Below are 9,319 nucleotides of genomic sequence, written 5' to 3' on the forward strand. Positions count from 1 at the left end.
ATTGGCTATTGGTCCTATAACTGGGGAGGAGCAGTACTGGAGGAGGAGAAGGAAGTAGTTATCACAGTCTAAAGACTGCCTAGCTAAAAGGTATGGCCTTTGCAGGTGAAAAAAGCTGCAAGAAAAGCATGGCACATTGGCTCCCTAATCTTATTTAATATAGCCCAGGACACAGAAAGAATAATGACCAAGCTGGCAGAAAGAAGAAAGTCTTCTCTTGAGCATGTAGGACTGAGATAAAAGAGAAGGCAGGACAAAAAAACCCCAACATTTAATTTAAAATGGGGAGGTTTATAGTTTATTTACACAAATATAAACAAAAATAGAAACATCTCTGGAGAAGGAAAGAACCAAAACTATGGCTGGAAGCTGATCAGTCCGTGATAATTAACTCATCCACACCCCAGTCTTCATAGCTCCCATCTGGTAGGTAACGACGGATGATTATGGGGATCTTGCGTGCTCTGAAGGGAAGACAGAGAGGTGAACGGAAATGCCAGAGACTTCACTATACTGCTTCAGCAGGCAACGGGAACTGAGGTGACTTAGTGGCTTCAGTAAGCTCATCAGTGTAGCACCAGTGATTTGCTATGATACAGTAGAGGGAACTCACAACAACCTCCTCTCTTTGGCGGATGCAAAGCACTGAGCACTCTTAGACTCAAACCAACCAAAAACCTACAGAAAGTCAGCCCTCTGTTGCTACCACAGGAATCGAGCCTTGTGATCAGAACTCACTATGAGACAACACCAAGCACCTAAGATAGCGGGGGGGGGAATCAAGGGACTCAAAGAACAAATCCACTTTTTGTTTGATGGAAGACTTTTTTCCCCACAAGACACTACAGAAGTGGCAGAACTCTGAGAACCTTCATGAAAATCTGGTATTTACAAAGCATTTTGCACCCTGAAAGCATCAGTTACATTTCAAGAAAGCCACATAAAACTGACTAATCAGGGAGCAAAACCTGGTACAGCTGGGGTAGAGCACAGCATCTGCTAACAGTGGTTCCAATTAGAAAGCACTAAAATGCTGAACAAAATTTAACTTAATGGAAATAGATTTAAGTCAGCAGTATGTAATCAGACAGTCTGGAATCCAATCAGGGCATCAGGTTTCAACCATATCAGACTTAAAGTAATACAACTTCTTTAATAATCACATTCAGAGCCGTTGTTTTTCCAGTAGTGAAGTAGCTCCCTCATGCCAAGAATTACAAGGGAATTTTGGCACAGAGGAGGATGCCACTTTACTTTGTCACACCCTCACTTAACTTTTTAGAGTTCACACTCAGTGACCAGAAGCAACTCAGACTGAGCTTGGAGATCTGACAAGAACATGTCCTAAGGAGCTTTTAGCAATGATAATGGGAGCTGTAACAGATATAAAATCTGCAAGAGCAACTGCAAAGCACTGAGAAACCAGGGCAGCAGAGGAACAATTCAGTTCAAGAACAGAGACTCAATCAGTAATTGAGTCCAGTTGCTCTGCTTGAAGTCTAGGTCACTGACCATGCAGACAAACTGTGGGCCAGCAGGGAGGTCTGCTGTGGAAAGATGGACGTGCAACTGGTCATCCAGAGCCTGCCTCTGCTACAGTCCGAAAGGAATTATTTATCTTTCTGTAAGGAGGGGACATGCCTCCCCACAAGCACAATAAGCCAAGTGTGGAAGGGTGTGAGAAAATAACATTCTTAGCAAGGTCTCTATACCACCAGCCTGACCCTTATTTTATTGTTTGTGAGCACTTCATTTAAATACAGGTCTCTTCAGATGCTTCCTTCAAATCAATTCCATTCAGGGAATTAAACTGATTCCAGAAAGATGAGCATCTTGGGTTCGCATCATAGTAATAAAAAACAGTTTGAAGTAAAAGAGGTCGGAGTACTCCTCATCATCAGTATGCTGCACAAGCAACTAGGATGGGAGAGAGCAGCTGCAGAGAAGTCCCAAGGTGAAAGAGGGGAAGGCAACTGTAGTGCTTGCTGTTATCGAGGGAAGACAAGGTGGTCTTGGAATAAGCTGCTAACTGCTGGGATGAGGAGGGGACTGCTTGCTTAATGGAAATCAATATGCTCACCGTCAAAGCCTAGGACTTACTTGAGTTCTTTCATGGCGATCAGCAAAGGGTCTGTCTCTCCTTCCAACTCCACCATCACAGGGGCACACATCCTGGGGCAGAACAATCGTTTGAGACAACATACAGAGAAGGAAAGGGACAGCTAAGCACGCATCTACCTATGTCACCTGAACAACAGCCAGTAAAGCAGGAGGGTGGGACACCACCTTGGCAAGTCTGATTTGCTCTCTTATGCACTTTGGGTCAAAAATTTCCCCAAATGGTTATGGACTGAGCTTTTACTTGACTATTCTTGCCCCATCCCTCAGCCTCCGCTGACCAGCTGGTGCTTGAGAGCTGGTCAGATCCACACCCTTCTAGCCACCCCCTGCTGTACTTAAATATGAGGAAAAGAGTGGTTCTAAAATTAATCCAATAAAGGTGGAAACACTGTAAAATGAGCGTGCCTCCTACAACTCCAGCACATCTCTTACATTCCCATTTGCTCACACCCTCTAGGCTTTGTTTGGTGGAAAATGAGGGCCTGGATTTACAACGCACTCTACCTCTAGGAAATAAAAAACGCAGCATTTTGCAGAGGATTGTAACAGCAGAGCAAACACGGGTGGTGATGTCTGACCATTAGACAGTGGCAGCAAAGAAAGTTCACGTTATTCGTAGATGAGACCACTGGGGGCTGCTGCTGGCCTAGGCTCAGCACCGAAGGCAAAATACGTAGGTGAAGCATAACCAGGCACCAGAATGTTTTGGATTAAAGGCCTGCCACAGGCCTCTCTCATCTCCACCAATTTTCTGGCCTTGACCAGTTGAGAGAATGTGCACAAAATAGCTTCATAGAGTGAACACTGCACAAAGAATAGCTTGGCAAAGTGATAGTTAAGGAAAGATCTGATCAGCACCTACAAGCTTCTAAATGATGTAGAGGAGAGGCATTATTTTGAGGGTGGATATAACCAAGATGAAACTCAGAGATGTGCTTTCAGACAAACCTCACCACAGCCTAATAGTCTTGCTCATAAAGCAGTTTTTCAAAAGGCATAAAAATGTTTGATACATATTATTAAAACAAGTCTAGACAGGTATATGGATTAAGTTGAGAGCAGCCAAACTTAAGAGCATTCTTAAAATAGGATTTAAGTGTTATTACCTATTATAAATGAGGTCCCACTATTCCAAATACTTTAAAAAACTTACAGCTTGCCACAATGCAACTGCATTTAAAGCAGGTTTCAGGTAGGCTACTCCATTCCTAATTCCTACATCCCTGTGGCATTGACTGAAGACATTCTGGAGCACCCCTCGCTCCAATGTTGGCTTTTGCAAACCAGTTCTGAGCTTTCCAGGCCACGTGGGCTCCCTTATGAAAGGCAGAAACCGGGATCACTTTGTCACATCCCCTATTTGTTTTGCCTATGACCCAGGAAGGCTCATTGCAGCTGCTGAATGCCCCCCTTTCCAGGCACAGGGACCATAGTTCCAGCTGGGGAGAGATATGGAGACTTCACATGCAACTGAGAGCTCCACGGTCCTGTGCTTTGGGACCAAGATGGTGATCCGCAAGCTCAGTAGTTATATAAGGGACTAAGTGAGATCCAGGAGTTTTTAAGGAAGGACCAAAGCAGCTCTGACAGAGAAGGGAGGAGAAGGTGTGGTGATGCTTGGGATACTCACGCTATCTGGAGAGCACGAGTGCCCAGGACCCTGGCTCGCTCATATTTGGTCATGTAGGGGGTGGTGATCCGCTTCTGGTTCGCCTGCTGCCGCTCTCCCGAGGGGAGGATTTCCACGTTCTCCTGTCCCTCCTGGGGGAAGCAGACCATGGCTGCAGCCCAGCTGCACCCTCCAGCGAGACCCCGCCGTGCCGCGACAGCCCCGGCAGCCTCCCCGACCCCAACGGCCGGCCAGCGGCACTACCAGGCGGATCACCCACCTCCTCCGCGTTCTCCAGGTCCTCCAGGCCCTCATCCTCCTCCACATCGTCGAAGTCGTCCCCGTCGAAGCTGCGGGAGGGACACGCGCGTTGCCTGGCGGGTCGGGCCGGGCCTCCTCCGCCACGGGTTCCCCGCGACCCGAGGCCCCGGGACGCGATACGCCTCCGCCTCCCCTTTTCCCTTCCCTTTCCCTTTCCCTTCCCCTTCCCGACCCCGCGCTCACTTGTCCTCGTTGTCGGACATGTTGCCTCCCCACCACCTTCCTGCCCGGCGGAACTACGAACCGCTTCCGGGTACCGCTGTGACGCCACCGGAAGTGCCCCGGCGGCTCCGTTGCCAAGGCGACGCGCCGCCGCGCTGCCCTTCCTCCCCTTCCCACCCCTCCGTTCCCTCCCGGGTGACGCTATGGCGACATCACAGCGCCGCGGCGTGACGTTATTGCCGGCCGAGCCCGGCGGGAGGCGGGAAGGAGCGGCGGGGCCGGGCCGGTACAGCCCGGGAACGCGGGAGCTGCTGAGAGGTACTGGGGGGAGCAGGGGAACGGGGCGGGCCCGGCGCCGGTGGAGCCGCCCCGGCTTGAGCCTCCCGGAGCCGCTTCTTTCCCACTTTGGGGTTGGGTTGTGAGGAGGGATTTGTATCCCCTGGGGCGGGTTCACCGGCCCGTCCCCCCTGCCGGAGGGGGCCGCGGAGCCCCCGCGGGCTGCCGTCATCCAGACGTCATGTTTTTCAGCGATGATGGAGGAATCGAAGCTGACGCATTTCCAGAGGCGATGCCTGATGGACTGCGTGAAACGTGAGTGTTGGCTCAGAGTGGTGAAGAGCTTTTGCTGCTCGCTGTGAGACGGGGTGTTCGCCCGCAGCCTGCTTGGATGGGCGAGGGCTTTAAAACACTGCTGCTGGCACACGGGGATGACGAGGTGAGGTGTCCCCAAGGGTCATCCAGGGAACGAAACGCAATGGCCTGACCTGAACCGCAGTCTGTCTCATGTCAGCACCTACCAGCGGCTAGGGTGAGACACCTGTGGCACCTGGGGTCTTTGCTTGTGGTGGGTGGCACAGTGGATCAACAGGCAGATCTGCTGGTGGTAGCCTGGGGCCATCCATCCAGGCTTCTCTCCATCTGACTTACTGTTATTTTTTGTTTGTTCTCCAGGAGGAGATACCCTACCCCTCCAGTGCCACCCAACATCCAGCAAAGAGCCAGCGCCTGCTGTCTCCCCACCAGTTCGTCAGCCGAGCAGGCTTTCAATAAAACCACATCTCCGACCTGCCAAGGTCTGCCAGGCAGGAGATGCCTACACCCGAGAGAAATTCAAGCCACGGGCAAGGCGTAAGTTGGCAAACTCCACTAATAAATAAATTATGCCACCCAGTCCCTCTCTTCCCCTTACGTCCATCCATAGAATCATTAAGGTTGGAAAAGATTTCTAGGATTATCAAGTCCAACTGTCAACCCAACACCACCTTGTCTCCTAAACCATGCCTTGAAGTACCACATCTACATGTTTTTTGAACACCTCCAGGGATGGTGACTCCACCACCTCCCTGGGCAGCCTGTTCCAATGCTTGATGACCCTTTGGTGAAGAAATTTTTACTAATATCCAATCTAAACCTCCCCGATGCATCTTGAGGCTATTTCCTCTCATCCTATCACAAGTTACTTGGGAGAAGAGACCAACACCCACCTCGCTACAACCTCCTTTCAGGTAGTTGTAGAGAGTGATAAGGTCTCCCCTCAGCCTCCTCTTCTCCAGACTAAACAACCCCAATTCCCTCAGCCGCTCCTCATCAGTCTTGCTCTCCAGACCCTTCACCAGCTTCGTTGCCCTTCTCTGGACAAGCTCCAGCACCTCAATGTCCTTCTTGTACTGAGGGGCCCAAAACTGAACACAGTAGTCAAGGAGCGGCCTCACCAGTGCCGAGTACAGGGGCACGATCACTTCCCTACTCCTGCTGGCCACACTGTTCCTGACACAAGCCAGGATGCTGTTGGCCTTCTTGGCTGCCTGGGCACACTGCTGGCTCATGTTCATTCTCAGCAGCTGCAGGGGGTATCTTAATTGCTCTTCATCCCCAGCTTTCTGTCTTCAGAGATGCTTTAAAAATGGATCTCTGAGGGAACATCTGCTATAAGTATTTGCTGACTTCTGCCTGCTGGCTAGGGGGTTGACAGAGGTGGGGGTATGTGTAAGGTGAGCAAACAGCCATTTCTAGGCTCCATGGGAGACCAATGGCTGTTCTGCATACCAGCAGGCTCGGGCAGGTGACAGGACTTGCACAATCCTTGCATAAGAAGGGAGCGCTGTGTGATTTTCTAGCTTACAAATGTGAATCGAACCTTTGATGCCAGTTTGGTTGGTTCTTCACCACAGGTACCCATGCGCAATGCTTGCACAGTTCAGTCTGGGGATGGGCTGATGTTAAGGTAACCCTTGCACTGGCATTCCTAGCTGAGAAGCAGTGTGGCCAGGCTTTTCCCTGAGGAGACAGGCTGCTAATAATTTATTTCCCCCTTGGCATTCACAGGAGATTTGGAAAAGGAGAAGCAAAGGCTCCAAAACATCTTAGCGACAGGGAAGGATGTGGTGGAGCACAAGGTGAAGCAGATGCTGGTTCAGACAAAGGAAGAGGAGATGCCTGAGCCTGACCGGTTTGAAGAATGTATGTCTTTATGTACCCTGGAGGAAGGCAGGCAGAAAGCCTGGGAAGCTGGCTCCCTCCAAGGGCTGGGGTGGCAGGCCTTGTTGCTGGTAACCTGAAGCCTGTTGTGGAAGGAGGCACAAAGCCCAGTTTCCAAGAGAAAGGACTGGCTGCTGTGATGCTGTGATCCAGCTGTCCTTGCAGAGCTTATACTGCCAGAGTTTGCTGGCAGATTCAAGCTCCCTGGGCTGTCCGCACAAATTGAAATCTGCTGGCAGGGGATACCCTGGGGACGCGCAGGGTGACCTGGGCAGGAAGCCCAGGTACTGCACGTCCTTTTTCCAGCCAGTGTAACTCAATATAGACTAGGACGCTTGCCAGCCTGACCGTGGTTTGGGCTCTGTTCTCTTTCACTCCACAATCAGAGCAGTTACACTAGCAAAGCTTAAATGTTGAGCAGAATTTTAAGTAGTGATGACCCTGGCCTGCAGAGTATTCTGGGATGGCAAAACCCTGCCTAATACCTCTCTGTGCTTGAATCTTCAACGTGCATGTACACCCCAGTCAGCCCTTCACTCACCAGGGCAGCACAAAGATGGACAACATTAGAATAATGTGTACAGAAGGGGTGCTTTGGTCCCTGCTGCAGGGAAGCCAGTGCAACTGGCTTCATGCATGCTCTCTGTCCTCTAGAACTTGTCACAAGCTGAGTGCTGTCCTTGACACATCTGAAATACCCAGGTACTTTGTACCGTGGCAAGGTTTGGACCAGCTGGCTGCAGGTCTGTGCTGCAAAGCAGCAGCTGACATTCTGTGCCTGTGCTGGTCCTGGGAGCAGAGATGGTTGTGGACACTGGGTACGCATGTCAACTAATGAACCTCAATGGTGTTAAGCAGGTTCTGTCTCCATCCACAGACAGTTAAATTGCCCACAAGCAACAGAGAATTGTCTGTTACCTTTCCTGCAAGATGGGGAGTGGTAATAAGATGGGCAGGGGGACATTTTCCATTGCATAAGGCCCTGCTGTGGTATTTTGATGACATGCTCGAGGTGAGCGTTACAGCAGATGTCACCCTTCCCCTGGTGGGATTGCTGTTCAAGCAGAGCTAGGAAACTAGGCATTCAGATCTGGACAGAAACATGTTTTCTTGCCTTTAGCTGAATCCTGTTTCCACAGTGTTTTCTCTTATCTGTCAGTGATGAATGAAGTTCAGGAGAGGAAGGAGTTTCTGGCAGAGATGGAAGCCCTAGGACAGGGCAAGAAGTATCAAAGGATTGTCCTCACTGAAATCTCACAGGTACACAAGGGCCCTGGTGACATTGGCCGTGCAGTGCGTGGAGGGAATCCTAGTGTCAGAAGCCTTAAAACAGAGTCTCCCTCTGCTACCTGAGCAGGGAAGGAAAAAGAACTGTGTTTCCCTTTGTGGCACAGGACAGACAGGAATTTGGGGGATAGAGGTTTTCAGCCTCTTTTTTTCCATGTCTGTGTCTAACTTAATCAGGGAAATAGAAGTTTTGTTCTTGGGGCTGGCAAAAGAAAAAAGCTGCCGGCGTTCTCCCTGCTCTGTTGTTCCCTTTTGTACTTTGCAGAAAATGCGTGAGATGGAGATCATTGACAAGAAGAGAAGTGAGGAAATAAGAGAGATCATGACAAAAGACATCCCTGGTGGGAACAAATCTGATCCCCATGACTAGGACAAGGGGAAAACACAAGCAAGTTTGTTCCCACTTCTTCCCAGACTCTCCACATCAGAGTCTCAAGGGCTGGTCTATGGCTGTGCCCAAAGAGGGGGCTGCGCCCCTTGTTGCCTAAAGCCAGAAGGCAGGAGCGATTTGTGCATAACTGGTAACAGAAGAAAGCTGTGGTAAAATACTACCCACGCACCAGATCCCTTCTTGCTCAATGATATAAGAGGTGAAAACATGCAGCAGCAGCAGCTACCAAAACATGACAAAGCAGAGCCGCCTTTTGCCTATGCAATGCCTCAGAGTACAGCAATCCACCGATAAAAATATCACTCCTTTCCATCCACCCAGAGGTGGAGGTTTCTCACAACAGGACAATGATAACATGCGTGTTGCCACCCACATCTACGGCCTGCTCCTGTCCTCACAGCTCTGGGAATGGCTGTGGAGGCAGTTAGCAGGGGGGAAGATGCAGCCATGTGGCCTTGCGCAAACAGGAGCCTCTGGCATTGCTGCAGGTCAGCGTGATTGTGTGCATCAGCAAAACTTCTCGGCAGCAGCCGAACTGGGCAGGCGCACAGGAACACAGCTGTGCTGAGGAGGGAAAGGGGATTTCAGCCCAGTGCACGCTGCTCTTTGCTGCGGGCTTGCTGCGGTTTTTGGTTCCTGAAAGCATGGTATGCAGAACAGCCATTGGCCTCCCACAGAGCCTGGAAATGGCTTGCTGCTCACCTCATACATACCCCCAGCTCTGTCCTCCAGGAGGCTGAAGCATGATGCCCTACTATTCCTGCATAAAGCCCAGCATAAAGTCCACCTCCCGGTTTCCTGAAGATCCCATCACGTGCTTCTTCGCAATACTCGGCCACCCCACCAAAGCCAGGCAGCGCGCTCTGTCCCCAGGAAAGCATGGATACAGAAAGGAATCAGAACCTTAAGCTGCTATCTGTCTTTAAATCCAATGTTTCTTTTATTTCTGT

The 9,319-nt window shown here is 50.5% G+C and overlaps 2 protein-coding genes across 2 annotated transcripts; one reads left to right on the top strand and one right to left on the bottom strand.

Annotated features, from left to right (window-relative positions):
• Positions 1 to 270: 270 nt before the first annotated feature.
• Positions 271 to 4,342, bottom strand: POLR2F (RNA polymerase II, I and III subunit F). The gene is made up of 5 exons (XM_009508045.2): positions 4,235 to 4,342; positions 4,011 to 4,080; positions 3,752 to 3,882; positions 2,101 to 2,172; positions 271 to 464 (listed from the first exon to the last, which is right to left on the bottom strand). Exons 1-5 carry the CDS (start codon positions 4,252 to 4,254, stop codon positions 374 to 376), a joined length of 384 nt encoding a protein of 127 aa, XP_009506340.1. The 5' UTR covers positions 4,255 to 4,342; the 3' UTR covers positions 271 to 373.
• C1H22orf23 (chromosome 1 C22orf23 homolog) lies at positions 4,338 to 9,285 on the top strand. Its single transcript, XM_064454731.1, has 6 exons — positions 4,338 to 4,531; positions 4,742 to 4,804; positions 5,165 to 5,341; positions 6,539 to 6,673; positions 7,851 to 7,951; positions 8,244 to 9,285. The coding sequence occupies exons 1-6, from the start codon at positions 4,417 to 4,419 to the stop codon at positions 8,346 to 8,348; spliced, it is 696 nt and encodes a 231-aa protein (XP_064310801.1). The 5' UTR covers positions 4,338 to 4,416; the 3' UTR covers positions 8,349 to 9,285.
• Positions 9,286 to 9,319: the final 34 nt, after the last annotated feature.

Source organism: Phalacrocorax carbo, chromosome 1 (genome assembly GCF_963921805.1).
Source record: "Phalacrocorax carbo chromosome 1, bPhaCar2.1, whole genome shotgun sequence".
NCBI classification, from domain to species: Eukaryota; Metazoa; Chordata; class Aves; order Suliformes; family Phalacrocoracidae; genus Phalacrocorax; species Phalacrocorax carbo.